This window comes from Physcomitrium patens, chromosome 1 (genome assembly GCF_059467195.1).
Source record: "Physcomitrium patens ecotype Gransden chromosome 1, ASM5946719v1, whole genome shotgun sequence".
Taxonomy (NCBI): Eukaryota; Viridiplantae; Streptophyta; class Bryopsida; order Funariales; family Funariaceae; genus Physcomitrium; species Physcomitrium patens.
This window is the reverse complement of record NC_143410.1, coordinates 16,927,785-16,945,146: the sequence shown is the minus strand read 5'-3', so window position 1 is coordinate 16,945,146 and position 17,362 is coordinate 16,927,785. Positions and strand designations below refer to the sequence as shown.

At 34.5% G+C, this 17,362-nt stretch overlaps 1 protein-coding gene across 1 annotated transcript; it reads right to left on the bottom strand.

Annotated features, from left to right (window-relative positions):
• Positions 1-9,132: 9,132 nt before the first annotated feature.
• On the bottom strand, positions 9,133-14,695 carry LOC112290826 (uncharacterized). The gene is made up of 4 exons (XM_024537563.3): positions 13,622-14,695; positions 11,602-13,267; positions 10,844-11,470; positions 9,133-10,725 (listed from the first exon to the last, which is right to left on the bottom strand). Exons 1-4 carry the CDS (start codon positions 13,819-13,821, stop codon positions 9,514-9,516), a joined length of 3,705 nt encoding a protein of 1,234 aa, XP_024393331.1. The 5' UTR covers positions 13,822-14,695; the 3' UTR covers positions 9,133-9,513.
• Positions 14,696-17,362: the final 2,667 nt, after the last annotated feature.

The following is a 17,362-nucleotide window of genomic DNA, read 5'->3' as shown; positions in this document are numbered from 1 at the left end:
ATCTGGTATTGTAGCCGTTTTTAAATTTTTAGGTCCTAAAAAAATATCTATTGTAAAACAAGGAAGAGATTTTGAGAAGAGTATATAACCTTTACTAGGTATTATACAAGATTCTAGCTACATGGTTTCCATTATAGGTATAGAAACTTATTTTTCAACATATTGTCTTTTTTGATATCCATACTTCTCATTTTATAACTGTATTTCTTTTTAAAAAAATATTAAATAATATATTTAGATTCTCAATAATATATTTACAATCTATCTTGATTATGAAAATTCTTTTCTTGCTCACTAAGATATTTAAAACATATCATGTTAATTTATATGTCTTCTACTTTTAAATGTATGTATTGAAAAGATAGTAGTGTTGCCACTATATTATAAAAACGTTAAGGCACACTTACACAACTATGAGATTAAAATTTAAAAAGCTAATTGTCAAACTTTATTACAAAGTCACATACCTTATTTAATCTCTGAGGATCAGGTAAGTTTATCATCAATTTTTTTATTTCATATTATAATTAGTAGAAAAATTAGCTAATGAATTTACTATCATTTCACTTGATATTAGTTAAAATATTTTGAAATTGTAAAGCTTATAATATTATTAATCAATTATCTTATGACAAAATATAAATCTTATTGATTATAATATAAATTGCTTCATATTTTCCATACATAAATCAAAATTTTGCCAAAAAACCCTCTAAATTATCTAATATTAAATCATGTTGTTTAAAAAAAATCTACAATAAAATAAAAATTAAAAATGGAATTTTAATAAATTTGACTTATGATCTTAAAGTTGAATAGTTTTGAATTTGATGTTCAACTACTATCTGTATTTAATTGATGAATCTTCAAAAATTTAATCTTATACCATTAAACTTCTCAAAAATATAATTCTTAATTCTCTAACACTATTATATATATGAAGTTTTCTTGAGAATATATTAAACACCTTATTGTAGAAGAAAAAAATAGAACTTGTAATAAGATGATCCTAACAACTCTAATAGAATTCTAAACAAACTTTAATTAAATTATAAAAATTCTAATCAATCTTTAATTAAATCCAAAAGAAGTCTCAAGGATTTACAAAAGAAACATAAAAAAATCATAAATTAATCTTAATAAAATATATGTAATAAAAAATATCTTAAAAAAATATCGAAAATAGAAATTCTAATTAAATTCTAATCAAATATTAATAAAATCCTAATCAAATCTTAAATAAATTGTAGTCAAATTCTAGACAAATCCTAATAAAATCCTAAAAAAATCCTATATAATTTTTAATCACTTAATATAGCTATTTGAAACCTCAATAAATATTAATTAAACCATAGATCTAAACTAAAATTTCATCTAAACTTCAAAAAATTAGAAATTAACAAGCATATAAAAATTTTTAAAAATTAAATTTACCAATTGCAAAAAAAGCTTCCAAAACTTCTATCATTGGTTACTTTTTATTTTTTTAACTTGAATGTTGATCTTTCAACACCTATTTTTCTTTGCTGAATTGTTTGATTGTTCTAAAAATTGGATTGTATATAAATATTCAAGTCTCAATTGCTCTCATCAAATTTTTCTTTAATCCAATTTGCAATTATTTTTATATCTTAGAATCACTCACTGATTCTAAATCTCAAATTTTTGAGACCATAATCTTGATGCCGCTCTTATTACTAATATTCCTTAATATTTTATAAGACCTCCAATACATGTCCAACTTATAGAACACATAACTAATTTGCAAGACAATTTTTTTATATATGCATTATATGTCCAACTTGCATCACAAGTAGCCAATATGTACAATATGTGACCAACTTGTTGGCAATGTTTTTAACCTATCAATCATCTATAGACATATTTAAAACCAAAGTTGCATCTATATAGCTTTAAAAAGCTTTTGTAGAAGAAATTATCAAATCTATCTACTTTTACCTATATCTACTTATTCATATTATCCATATAACTATTAGAATAAATATATATGTCTATAACATCACATACTTTTTAATTAAATAATATATTTAGGAATAAAAGTAAAACTTTCTTCACTCATATCAACTTCTTTCTTATAACCTCATTTTAAAGTAGTAATCTAATTTCATTCTACAATCAATTAAAATCCACTAATATATCTCTTATCATGTTATTCAGTAAATTATATATCAAACATGTAAATGTAATATTTTTACATGGTAGTCGAACCACAACATGATAATGCAAACTTTCATTTATTTCCTTCTTTAATGCATATGATATTATATGCCTCTAGTAAATCTATTTTTATAAAGATCTTAAGTTAATTCAATTAATCAAGAAATCTAGATATCAAAGGTAGTGGATACTTGTTCTTCATGGTGATCTTATTTAGGCCTTGATAATCGATACACATCCATGATGATCTATTTTTTTTCTTTATAAATAAAATTAGAGCTCCTGCTAGAGATTTAGAATGGAATATGAAGTTCTTGGCTAGATTTTCTTTAATATGTTTTTTGAATTCAACCAACTCATTTTGTGATAAAATATAGATTGGTCCAAATGGCAATTGAATCCCTTCTTGAAGATCAATTAAGCATTTATAGGGACAATATTTTATAAGAATATTTATATTCTTCTTATCAAATATATCTTTAAAATCTTAATATTGGCTAAGAATATCATTTAAAATCTTTTCACCATTAGAAACAATTGTGGCATAAATGAAACAACGTGATCATTTTTTTGCAACATATAGGAAAGCTCTTATATCTACAAATACAAGTTTGGTTGTATTAGACTTATAAATTTCTATTTGATTAATTACACTCTTAATTATACTTTCAAAAAAGTCAAGACTATAAGAAATATAATCTATTTAAGGATTTTACTTTTTCAACTACATTAAATTTAAAATAACTAGATTAGAAAGAAATCTAATGATATTGAATACTTTAAAATTAATATGAATATTAATTATTATTTTTAGAAAAAATATTTTATGAAGAATATCTCCAAAAGATAACAAACGGCCATCTATTACTTCTATATGAAGAAGAAAAAATTCTTTACTAAAGATATGATATGTCTTTTAATAAATTTTTCATATTAAAAAGAAGATGAGGCTCCTAAATCTAGAAAGACAAAGAATTTGATTTATTTAGATCAAAAATTAACATCTATTATAAAATAATGAGAAGATTTTAATGAAAGAATATAAATTTCGTTAGATATTGTACAAGGTTCGAGCAGCATGGTCCCTATTGTAGCTGGATAAATTCATTTTTTGATATATTATCTTCTTTGATAGTTATACTTCTCATTTTATGATTGCATCACTTCTTTGAACAGTGTTGAGCAATGTGCTTTGATTCTCCATAATATAAATATAATTCTTTTTGACAATGACAAGTCTTTTCTTATTTAGTAAGAGATTTAAAACAAATTATACCAATTTTCATATCCTCTACTTCTAAAGAAATGTATTGAAAAGACGTTGATGTTATCATTGAATTGGAATAATGTTGAGATCTACTTATGCAATTCTTGGACTAAAATTTAAAAAATTGATTATTATACTTATAGAAAAATAAATTATTTTACTCAATATTTGAAGATTAAATAAATTGAATATCAATTTCTTTATTTCATATTTTAATCTATGAAGAAATTGGCTAGTGAATGTGATATTATTCTACTTGATATCAATTTCAAATCATCAAAATTGTGAAGCATAGAATATTATAGATTGATTTTTCTTATCGTAAAATATAGATCTTATTTGTTGCAACACAAATCGTATTATATTTTCCATACATAGATCAAAATTTTTTCAAAAAATCTTATCCAATATTGAATCACATTGTTCAAAAAAAGATAAAAACAATGATAATACAAAATCAAAAAGTGGTATTTTAATAAATCGATCTTAAGATCTTAGGATTAAAGTTCAATTGTCAATTGTACTTGATTGATGAATCCTTGAAACTTTGATCTTGTACCATCAAACTTTTGAAATAAGACAAATTTTAATTCTTTAGTACTTGAATGATGTTCTATTACAGAAAAATAGATATGATTTGGTATAGATATTAAAGCACTTCTAATCGTCTCTATATTTCTATTTTTTTTCATTTTTATTCTTTTTTGTGGTAGTAAGTTGAGTTGATGTTTGGTAAGTATTAATTTCTTCAATTTTTCTTGCATTTGTGCCATTACATTCTTCATTTTGACAAGCTCTGCCAAAATAATTTTTAGAAGAAAAGAGATGGCTAATATTTCTTAAGATAAAAAAATAAAAAAATAAAAAAATAAAAAATAAAAAATGAAACTTGAGAACAAAGGAAATACTAAAAAAAATATTATTTTAGAAGAGAACAATCTGCAACTTCTGATATGCTTATGTCTTATCAAGAGAAAAGAGTGATCTTCTCTTAATCAAGAAAAGACAAAGCTCTGATATTGTAAGTATACTCTTCTCAATCTATCAATGATAAGAACTCGATGAAAGCAAATAAATAAGTGAGACTTTTTCAAAGAAATATAAAAAACTAGAAATAAAGAAGTATGTATATTAAAAAGAAATTAAAATGTCTATTGCCAAAAGATAAGAAAACTATAGATTCTTGAAACTAGACTAGAAGCAAGAAATGAATTAACAAGAGTAAAGAAGTCTTCATTCTTCTATCTATGTATATTTTTTATTTAAGAGCTATATAGTGTTATTCTATAGGACCTCTAAAACGTGTTAACTTTGCACAACATGTATCTTAACTTGCAAGGCAAGTTTTCCATATAGGCACCACCTAATTAGCTTATTATACAAGCTATCAACATGAGTGGTACATGGTTAACTTGTTGACCAAGTTTCTAATCAACCAATCAATTACAAATACATGTAAAGTCAAAATAGTGTGTAAAAAGCTTCTTTAAAAGATATTATAAAATTAATCTATTTTTATCTACTTTTATCTATTTATATTACCTAAATAATAATTATGATAAATACATATTGTGACACCTTTTAATTCACACAACATGGATTTTGAGCCATTAAATAATAATTTATCTTTAGACAATTCAAAAATCCTCACTTCATTGCTTTTATGGATTAAAAAAGTTAATAAGAATGGAACTTTATCTCAAGAAAGACAAAATTAAAAATCTCCGAAAGAAAAATCATTTATTATTAAAATATATTTAAGCCTTTTATTTTTAAAATTTTATAAAATAAAAAGATTTTATCTTATAATATGAGATATTTAAACAACTTTCTAAAAATATTAAAATTTTGTAGTTTTATCTGGAATATTTCTTTCAAATATTATATTTTTCTTTTTTAAAAGTGCAACTTATATAAATCAACGACCTAAGAAGGATATAATGTTTTGTAGCCAAATGCAAGATTTTATATTTTAAAAGCAATCTCAAGCTACATAAGCAATCTTGATGGTACATGAGCTAGGAGTGTTTACATACTAATCTCTATAAAAATTAAACACTTAATTAATGATATAGATTTTTTCATGCACAATAAAGTATTTTGGATTATATTTGTTGTATTTCTAGAATATCTATTAGAGTTATAAACATCTATGCATTAAACAAAGGATATTTATTTATAAATTTAAAAAATAAATATTATTTTTTGTAGAAAAAGATTACTTATTCAAGGTGAATATTAGTATTTCTTAATCAATTTGAATATTGGAAATAAAAAAAATCAAAATGTACTTAGAATAATCAGAAAAAAATATAAAAATATTATATATATATATATATATATATAATTAAAAATTATCATATTAAAATTATTATCAAAAAATTCAAAAATTTGTAAAGTAAGCTATAAAGTGATTTGTCTACAAAGACTAATATTTACTTTTCATATATAATATAATGTTATCAAAAGACATGTTATTCTTTTGTCTAAAGACAAAGGCTATTTATCTTAACTAAATTAAATTTCTTCTTTTAAGATTTATCTTAAATAATGTGTTAATTACACAAGATACCATAAATTGGACCAAAACTTTATAATAATTCTTTTTTTGTTCTAGAAATCATTTTTTCTTGAGTTATTGGCAAAGCTTCTTGAAACTTTATATTTAAATCTTAAAAAAACTTGGTTTTGATAGTCGCTTCTATTATATGATTAAGATTAGTGTCTTAGATACAAGTACAATAATTATTATTAATAGAGCTTTTATAAAATATTGTTCTGTAGAAAGAAGAATGATACAAGATTTTTCTTTGATACACTATTTCTTCATCTTGGTAAGGAGTTTTCTTAAATTTTTTATTTAGCATACAATCTATCATTACCGTCTACAAGCTATTTGTGTTTTTTAGAGACCTAGTCAATAAGTTATTAGCTAATATGCTAATGATTCTACAATTTATGTCTAAAGTACCAAAGAAAATATTTTTTTATAGTAAATATCATTAAGTCATTTAATTTAGCTATATATTTCAAAAATTATAGGTTCATTACAGTTTTTTATTAGAAATTTTTAAAAAATCTCACAAACCAGCATAGATAAATCAGTATGGATGGACATGGGCATTTAATTAATTTATTTGTAAATTCCATAGAATTTCTTTTAATATTTCTTTCAATATGTAAGATGTAAATTAAATCTTGATCAATAAAATGACAAAAAAATTAGACTACTTATTTCTATCAAAATCAATGTGGCAAGTCAAGCTATCATTGTAAATAAAATTTTATTTTTCTTATTCAATTTTTATATTAGCCATTTGGATTACTTTTGTAAGGGTTATTCAAAAAATTGAATCTATGATTAAAAAAGATGTGAAAAAATAATATTTTCTTAACTTGGTCCAATGTGATATGGTTTGTTTGTTATGAAGCTCATGAAGAAGAAAGACTTGGCATCATTGATTTAAAAAAAGCTGCTAAAGCTTTTTTTTTGAATGATTGTTAGTAGCATTTCAATCAAGTTAAGCAAATATTTAATAGAATAATGTATTCAATAGATTGATGAATGCAAAATTTATTGCTTGTAGAACCTAGGTAGTAAACTTGGTTTGATTACTTATTCTAAATCATAGAGAGAATATTTAGTTTAAAAAATAAAACAAAATTAAAAAAACATAGATAAATATATGTAAATTCTTTTAGTTCAATCCTCTTATTTTCTTTCATAATAAGTAGAATTTTTTTTATGATGAAATCTTTAATATTTTCAATTAATAATTGCCTACAATCCCATCAAATTGCAATTTTTTCTTAGACAATCTTCATGATGTCAAAAATCTACATAAAGGCCCAATAACTCCTTTCACTTTAAAAGAAGCAATATCCACACACCACAATCTACTATTTTATAGCTCTATTTGGAATTACTTCCATATTTATTTTCAAATTCTTTTAAAAAAAATACTTTATTATGATAATATTCTTCTAAAATCTAATAATTAGATTAATTTATATAAAGTAGTAGTTCAATTGACTTCAAAATATGTTGGTATAAAATAAAAATAAAAGATTTGACTTACCTCTTTTTACAAAAAATAAAAAATAAAAAATAAAAAAAAATCAACTAGACATTCAATCTAAAACATTCCACTTTGATGAATAATTTTTGCTTAAACAAAACTTAAAAGACAATATGAATCAAATTGAAGGTTTTTTGAATATTGTTAGAGTTATTTCAATTACAAAACCAAAAAATAAAAATAAAAATAAAAAAATGGCATTGATTTCTTTTATGGTCTAATTTGTAAATTGAACTTTGATCTTCTATCATATTTTTGAATTTTTAAAAAAGAATTCATGATGTATTTTGCCAAACTTAGCAAATATTTACTTCAAAGCAATAGCTCAATTAGTAATTTAGTAGCATGCAAATAAAATATTCTCTTTAGTCAAAAAAAAATTAAAATTAAAATTAAAAAGAAATTTTATCCAATCACTATTCTTGTGAAGGGTTTTATTCATTTGGCTTATATAGCACAAAAGATTGGTGGTTAACACAAAGAGAAGAAAAATTAGTATTGATATTAATATTCACTAGGATATGTGGCAACTCCAAACACTTGAATCTATTCTCTATTGGTTTTGGAATCATCATCAAATCCATCACATTAAGAATTGAGTCACTTCTCTTTTATATAAATTAGCATTCAATACTTGGATTTAGAATTGTTGAAAATCATTTACTTTGTAAAAAACTCTTCCTTTTATATTCAAATATTTTTAGATCTAATTCTTATCAAGAAAACTTTGTTTATAGACTATTAAAATTTGAGAAAACAAGTTTGTCTTTGAAATTGAAGTATAGAATATATTCTATATTAGAAGCATATTTTTTAAGGATTTTATCAAATATAGAAAATTTATTGATGATTTGCCAAAAACTATTACTAAAAAACCTACAACACAAATCTTTTCTATTCAAGAGATAGAACATCTCTCAAATGGCCAAACACATATTTGATTAGGAAATGACAAAGAACTGTTATCATACACCTTACTATAGTGTTATCATACACAAAAAGGTGTAAATGAGCTTGCTTTAATAATTGCTCCATAGTTTAAGTACATAGTTTAAATGCATATCTTTGTTCATTTCAAAAATCCAAGTATAATGGTTTTGCTTATATTGGAGGTACAATAAATCCATACATATATAAATATATATTTGAATTTGCATACTTTTTCATTGCAAAAAACATATGAGTTTTGGCCGTTCATGAATTCACCATTCTACCACTAAATGCCTCCTCAATCACTACCATTCAAAACCCTACGTGATCAAACACGTGATAGCTATCCCACATACAAAATTACACACTCAAAATATAGTCATAGCTTGTTCAAAGAACGACCAAAGCCAAGAGCAGCTTTTTTATAACTGAGTACAACCCCAAATCAGGAAACTTTACTCCAAAGCACTTCCTCAGCCATGCTTGCACAAAAAAGCGCATTATGCATGAAGCACGACAGGTAACAAGTCTCTGCAGTGTTTTTGAATAAAACTGAATGGAATGGAAGCCCCGGCACACGAGCCTGGTTGCATATGTCTAACTGTTTCTATATTTCCTAGTTTTTCTAGACCTAGACTTCACCACCTGGAGCATCAACAGGAAGAAGAACCCAACAGATCTGTAAAACAAAAAACTTAAGTAGAGAGTACCCAAGTGGCGCTGTACAAAAAAATACCTTGTGACGATTATAGACAATGCTGAATTGTGTGACCTACTCTTATCGAGGAAGCTATGGAAAAACCCTCTTGCACCAGTGTGACGCAAATTGCTCTATAGCTCACCTCTGCTCAAGAAGTATGACTACCTTCACTTCCTGAATGTGCTGCTTCTTATGTCTCTATTAAGATTCTAAAACCCAGTGGATCTACTTCGAAGAGACTACTAAAAGAGTGTGTGGGTTTGTATTTCACTGATGTCCTGCATGACCGACGCCGTTAAGCTTTGCAATAAAGATTTGTCACCTACAAGCGGAAACGAGAAGAAGAAGCAGTTGCTGATTTACACTCCTGAATGCCGCCGAGGTCTAGATGGCCTTGATCCAGAATCGCTGCTGTAGTTGGATGCGGAGTCGTAATCTCTCTTGTGGTGATGCTTGCGGTGGCTTTTGTGGTGCGGCTTGAAGTAGCTGTGGTGGCTGGGGTGATGATCCGAGCCGGTTTTGTGGTTGCTGACATTGCTTACTCGAGGGGGATCCTTACTGTGATGGTGGTGGTCTTTCCGGAGGTGATGATCGGGGCTGTGGTGGGTTCGGCGATGGCGGTTGTCTGGGCTGCGTTCTCGGTGGTGACTGCTCGTGTGGTGCTCCGCGGATCCGTCCCTGTGCCGGTTGTGCGATTTGTGGCGCCCGCGACCGTGAGGACTGCCTCGATGGTTGCGGTCTTCGGAGAGACGATGGCCCGAGCTTGTGTCTCTGTGTCGATGGCGTGGACTGCTCTGAAAGCTGGAATAACTGGTATCAGTAGAAACAGAGAGAGTGTCGGAATCTCTGCGATGGAGGCGGCCGTGATAGGCGTCGGGTGGTGGGGATGAAGCGCGGTGTTGGCTACGAGACTGGCGTCCTGGTGTCTTCGGGTTCTTGTTGGGATGCGTGGTGCTATCTCTCGAAGCCTCTGCTGTTTCTCTCACTGTGCTCGTCTCTGTTTTAGTTGAAGACACACTCTGCTTCGGTGGCTGCACTTCTTTCGCAACCTGATCTACGGTTCCATTAGCCTTGGAAGACGGCGCCTCAGTGGTGGTAGTGATGGTAGTAGCAGTATTAGTACTTTGAGACTGGGCCGGAACAGTCTCCACCTTCGGAGACTCGCCCTTGGGCATGACAATAACCTTGACCGGCGTCTCCAACTTGGCCTCTGGAATCTTGGAAGCCGAAGTCATCGACTTCGCCCTCGGAGCTTCAATTGGAGCCATGGGTACGGCTGATGGCACTAAGGCCTTGGGTGCGGCTGCTTGCACTGGCGTCTTGGGGGTTTGAGTGGGTTGAATAGGTTGAATAGGTTGAAGACGCTGGACATCTGTAGGATGCAGGATATTCATTTGCTGATATAAGGGAATAGTATCTGCTGCAGCCTTCAAGTGCTTCTCTGAGGATAAGCTGTGGTGGAAGTTCTTCAGCGGATCAGACTGATCCTTTCCCTGGAACGGCTTCGCCATTTTCTTCCATCCGGAGGTCCAGCCACTTTTGTGCTTGGTAGCTTTCATTAACTCCTCCACCTGCGCATACAATCACATGATTTTCAATCAGATTGCGAAAATACCAATCTCATTCATCCAAAACAGGAGAGAGTTGAAATCCGAAAACAACATACAGAGCAGATGGAGTGTGTGTTACCTGATGCGTCATTCCTGAGTAATCTTGAGCAAAATCCATAAACTTCCTGTTGATACTTTCTATGTCCTGCTGGAGGACGTTCATGTAGCTGAGATGAGCCTTCACCATTTCAATTTCTTGCACCGCCGCCCGCAGCATCTCAATCTCAGAGAGAGCACCCCGAACCGTGTCTTTAACAGTCAAACCACCTGGCAGGACCGAGCTCACAGCACTCGGCGCAGCACTTGGAGCGGCGCTAGGGGCCGCGCTGAGAGGCTCGCTGCGAATGGAAAGACTGTATGCGCTGCTACGTGAGCCACCTGTAGTTGAAAGACTTGTGGTGGATGTGTCCGTGGACGTGTTTGTGGAAGCACTGGATTTCGAGAGCGGGTCTGAACTGGTTCCCGAGTAAGAAGTGGAGGAGGAGAAGATAGCGGGAATGCTATCCACGCCCTTGTCGTTAACAACAGCCGTGCCTGTAATGGCATTTCGCAGCTTGACTTGCTCCGCGAAGAGTACCGAAACGACTACTCGCACAGGAAGACGGTCATTTGAAGCGGCGTGCATGCAAGCGTTCAGGGACAAGGCTTGAATGTCCATCACTTTGCACAGGTCACGGCGCTCAAGGTCATTCAAGCTTGGGTGAGACTGCATACACCATCACGAGCATGTCAGACCGAAATCTCATCAAACTCAATACCGTAGCTTGTGGACACAAAATCTATTGTCGATGCCAGGTGTTCAATTATAACAGAAGTAGCGTGAAAAGAAATAAGTACCCGCAGGAAGGTGTCGATTGCTATGTATACACAATCATCTGATTCTCGAGGAAACTCGATAAATAGGTCAGCCAGCGCCACGAACTTTCCGAGTGGAATGCTCGAGTCCTTAGCAACCTCTTCCAAGTAAGTCTCCAAGATCTCTGCAACTCTAAGATTTGATGAAGTGGGAGGAAGCTGTGATCTCCTCGTTGGACCCTCCGTTGCAAAGAACTTAGACTTCTCAAACTTGTTATCAATCTTCATCCTCGACTCCTCGCTGCTGCTAGTTGTCCCGGTGGTGGTGCTTGTGTCGCTTCCAGACGAATCACTCATGCTTGATGTGGTACGGGAAATCGAAGTGCCGCTCCCTGAGACGCTCGTTCCTGACATGCTAGTCCCCGTGACACTTGACCCCGATATGCTCGAAACGCTTGTGCGTGAGGTGCTTGAGCCAGAAATGCTCGAAATGCTTGTACGCGTCGAGCTTGTTCCTGAAACGCTTGTACCTGAGACGCTGCTTCGCCCGGTAACGCTGCTGGTGTCCGTGTCACTGGAAGATGTGGTTATGCTAGAAATGTTCGTGGTGATTGAACTTGTGACACTCGTCTTGTCGGAGCTGCTCGTGGGGCTCGCTGGGAGACTCCTTGAACTTTGCTCCTCAAGGTAAGACTCTACGATTTGGTGCACCACGTCAATATCATACATGGAATCATTGGTGGCGCTGTACGCAGGTATGAGAAGCTCATCAACGGAGACCTTGTCCAGATGAGTGCCAATTCTTCTCGCCAAATCCGTCTTGCACATGGAGCCAGCGTTTGCTGCGCAAGCAGCTCGCAGGAGCTTCAGAAGGAATTTGTAGGAGATGGAGTTTGATTGCGAAGGGAGCAAGCTTACAATGCCTTGGACGATGGCGCGATTCTTGATCTGTGCTTTGCTCGAAAAGTCTCGACTAAACCCCTTAAATGCAACTACGTCGCCGTTAGATTTGGGAGAATCGCCTTGCGTTGGCTTCGTGGTGGGCGACTGCGTCAGCCCCAACCATTTCTCAGCATACTGCACCACCACCGCGGCCACTATCGTGTAGTCCATGCCCTTAGAAGCGACGGCATTGATAACTTTGATGAACGTGTCAATGTAAAGGCTACAAGCATCGTCGAACCACCATCCGCGAGGGGCATCCCTGCCACCTGTGCCTTTAGAATAAGACCAGCGGAGGCCGTGAGGATCAGTGCTCGCCTTCCACGCAACGGATTCACTGCACCTGCGTACGATTTCGAGATCCTCCGCCCAGGGTTTAAGATCCGAGCACGCACGCAGAACGGTAATTGAGTCTTTCCATGACCCTACCACCACAAGGTTCAAGTAGTGCTCAGTTTTCGCAACCAAGCTTCCCTCCCCTAAGCTTTCGTTCATTTCCAAGAACTCTGCAGCGCAACGAAGCGCACCCACATTAGCAGCGGTGATCGGGACGCTCTTCCCATAAAGAAATCGAACAGCGTCTTCAAATGCGCTCGCCCCCCCTGGTATGTCATGGAGCGCTATGCGGTCCTTGTTGGGGTCGCGCAGCTCGAACACCAGGCGGTTCAGTTTGCCGCTCTTCGAAATGAGTGGAAACTTGTGTAATTGAAAGCTTCGATCGCCAACCTCAATATGCAGATTACTCTGCAACTCGTTGGCTTCAGCCCTACACAGCACGAAAAAAGAAAATCCGTTAGATGGTGTAGAATACTCTTCTGTCACACATTTCCGCGGTCCGTTCCTTAACACAATCCAAGATCCTCACTAAACAACTTCGACAACAGGCAATCTAAACATGACGCTGAGTCAAAGCCCAATTCCAAGTTGCCTTTTGGGCAACGTCACACCAACAACAGAATGATAGCGTAGTAAAGAACGCTGCATTTGCTACTGCACCGAACTTCTGTCGTCCCACTGCAGCATCGCTGTACCTGTTAGACGCAAGGGCTATGAGATCTTCTATGAACTAGAGCTATCTATTCCAAATTTCACACGCCCAAGGAGGAATTTATGCGCTTACCAAGCATTTCCCTTCCCTGATTCCTTCGCTTTTGGTCGGTGAGAAGACAAAGATCGTCTGGTGTCACGCCCTGTATCGAACTTGCTGGGCACTATATCTAGACTAATATCCAAGTCAATGAAACTACCCATGGAAGCATTGCGTTGATCCGGCCAGCTTCGCTCGGGCTCCTCCATGGCGTTCTTTGCATTCGACAGCATTATGGTCAGACGTCTCAACCTCACTCAAGCTCTGCCAGCATTCTTTTGCCGACGGCTCTCCACTCCGCTGACCTAAACCGCCACACTCATCCCCACAACTGATCACCCAAAAACCGTGAAAAAACCCAAAACCTCGACTTGACTAGCCCCTTCCCTCCCAGTCAATGCAGCCCCCGAGAACAACCTAGACACGAATTCTTCCGAATTTCTAAATCTATCTAATACCAGCGAGCTCCTATTATTTCCTTCCACTATCAGTGCGGTGAAGAAATTCATATGGCTATTGTTTTGCTCTCCAAGCCTCGGTCGTCGACCCAGAAGCAAACACAAGTAGAAAAATAAATACAAAAACCACCTGTGCGACCCCAAAAGCTGTTTCTTTCTTCAGCACCGCCAGTGCAACTAGAAAGTGCAAGTGGCGATGGGTCGTCAGCATCATGACATAGGTCTATCGGCAAGCCAGGCACAGACACTCAACGTATGCCTCCCCTGCACACATCACTCACGTTCTCCTGGCTAACCGGCCGCCTGCATTAACCCCCAACTGGAGAGGTTGTTGCTGCCGCTCTTCTCGGCCGAGGAGCCATTTACGCATCCCTCTAAAAATACTCCGACTCTCGACATCGTCACAAGGTACAAATAGCATCTGCGCTCTTATGGTTCCCACGGCCTACTGCGTAGCCGCAGAGGTCTAAAAATACCATGACGTAAGCTCTCCATGGAGGCTGCTGCAGCCTGATCCCTTCTCCCTGTGCACGCACCCAATTTTCATCCCCTTAAGCAATAAACAAAACAACCAGCTCCAGCATAGTCTTCCCGTCGCAACCGCCGCAAGCATCTCACTACGCTTCGAACCCCATCGCAAACCTGCAACCCGTGCACACTTTGTTTATCAGTTCTATAATCCTGGGGAAGAATTCCGTGCAATCTAATCTCGGCGTGGGCTGAAGCCATCCGTCGGGGGAGAACGTTCGACTCGGGAATCGATCCCAGCTCTAGGTTCATCCCAAGATTCACAAGTCGGTGCCGATTTCATGCACCCTGAGCCAAAAAATTCCTCGCTCACTCCCCCAGCGACGCTGCATACTCTGATATCAGTGTATGTAGACATTTAGCATTTAATGTTGTGATGGATCATAAAATACCAATCGGCGATTGTGCGGTGGATCGAAAATCTTTCGTTATCTGATCGAAAATCTAAACGCATTGTCTTCACAAAGTTACAATTATGGAAATAATAATAATAATAACTATGTGAGTTAGTGTAAGTGTTAGCTTTTAATTGGATTTTGGTTACAGAATTAATTGTATTTTAACTGCGTACTTTCTTTCTTTTCTAAGTATGGTTTATATTTTTTCATTTTTGTGTTTCACTAATTTCCAAATATTTTCAAATCACTGGATAATCTTCAAATAATCTCATCACTCAGTTACAGAGGACAAATTGTAAAAAGGAATGACAGAATGTTATGCTTGCGTAAAACAAATTGTAGCTTTATATTTATGATAAAAACTTGAAAAATCAACCTTTGAATCAGGTAAATAATATTCCAAGTTAAATTGTTGTAAGTCTCAGAAAAAGCTACTTGGCCTTATCAATCTAAACAATGAAATACTAATATTCAGTGTTGTATATGGTGTTATTAGAATGTATTAAATATTTTATAAATACAATCAATACATAATTAATACAAATATTTGTAATTTTAAACATGGAGTGATGTAGATTGGGCAGGGAATGGACAATATCAAGGATATTCAGCAAATGGGCAAGTTTAGTACCCAAGTAATGCATTTATCTGAATGTGAGCTTAACACCAAAGGATCAAAGAAAATGACAAGTGAAAGCCCAACATTAACATACATTACAGAATCTTTTACAACTGCAATCATAAAGTAATGCCCCTCTTTCGCAAGTCATTTGAAAAAAAGCTTTTTAAGTGTATCAATCCTCACCACTTCAAAAATGATAATATTAACAAGATAACAACAATAAAGCTCACATACACTTTCAATCTTATTTTGGTTCCTACCAACTAACAAGAGTATAAGAAATGTTCACAATCAAATAGTGGCCATACACTAATTTTTTAGTCAGAACATAAGTACCCAATTCCAAAATTCAATAAACAAGTATAGGTATATTTATTACACAAAACGTTCATTGGTCCCATTCATCCAACAATCCAAAATCATCCACTTGCACATGGAGATGCACAAAATGCTGCAGTGCTGGGCATCCAAAACATGTAGACTCTGATCCATCCCCCCCTCAAGCACTGGGAGTGATCCAATACAACAATATCAGCAATATAATCAATACATGAAAAATTAAAATGAATTACACATAAAAATTAAAAAGTGAAAAAGTGAATGAAAAAGGGGAAAGGAAAGGAAAAGGTAGCCTGGTCATGAGGGAGAATGGTTGAGAGAGTGGGTGTGTTGGGAGGGGTGCCCATGTGGGTTCCACATGCCAACTCCTGCCCCCACCCATGTGCCCACCATCCACTCCACTTGCCTCCCAACTAACTATTACTAAGATGATTTAACTAATTCCCCTAAACCCAACCAAACACTATCTCTATCTTGATCCCCTCATGGGGTGTATTTAATTCCCAGCCTTTTCGTCCATGTGGCACAGTGTTCCCATACCAGGGAAGGAATGAGCATGAAGCAGATTTAGGGTTTGGGAGCAGAGGGGGTTTTGAATGGGAGGGTGCAGCAGCATCCACTGAATCCCTCCACCTGGGAACAGGTTCAATGGATTCCTCCTCCACCACCCATCACACTACGTTACCCGCAAAACGATCACCTCCCAGTTGCATCTCATTTGGGAACACAACCATTTGTGGGTTTCAACCCCCCCCCCCCCCCCCCTCCCAGCGGGTGAAGCTTTATGGCAGTAATGTTATTCCTTGTTTGCGTTTTTGATCTGGACGGTTGAGTGATGGAATGGACAATAGCAAAATGGCAAAAGAGAGATGTGTTGAAGTATGTTGATAGAAAAAAGGCTTATCTTGTGGGCCTTTTATGGTTGAGCGAAAAAAGTGGTGACTAGGTGTTCCAAATTCTCCCTTTGGTGGGGTGCTTTTGGCTGCATTGGGGGTCGCGGTGGCTTTTAGGGTTTTGCAAAGACTAGGATCTTTGGACATATGATATGGAAGGTGATGATGTTGATAAATAAAATGAAGAACAGAGGCACAACATAAAAATGCCATGGAAATCATTGGCCTTGGATTTGAATATAGGCATTTGTGAAATAGAAACTGTGGCATTGGCCCATTGCTTCACAACAGTGTGCCACTTTTTGTTGGCTCGTTGAACCTCGTGCAATTCCTCCACTGAGACTTGCTGGGTAGCAAAATGAAACCCATTGAACTTAAAAACAGGAATAAGAATGAATCAATGCACAAAGACATTCTTATATATATATATATATATATTCAGTATTGAAAAATGTAACAAGTGTATTCCTATAAAGTAAATGAAAATAAACAATTCTGAATATGTATTGTAACTAAGCTCCTATAGGATAAAACAA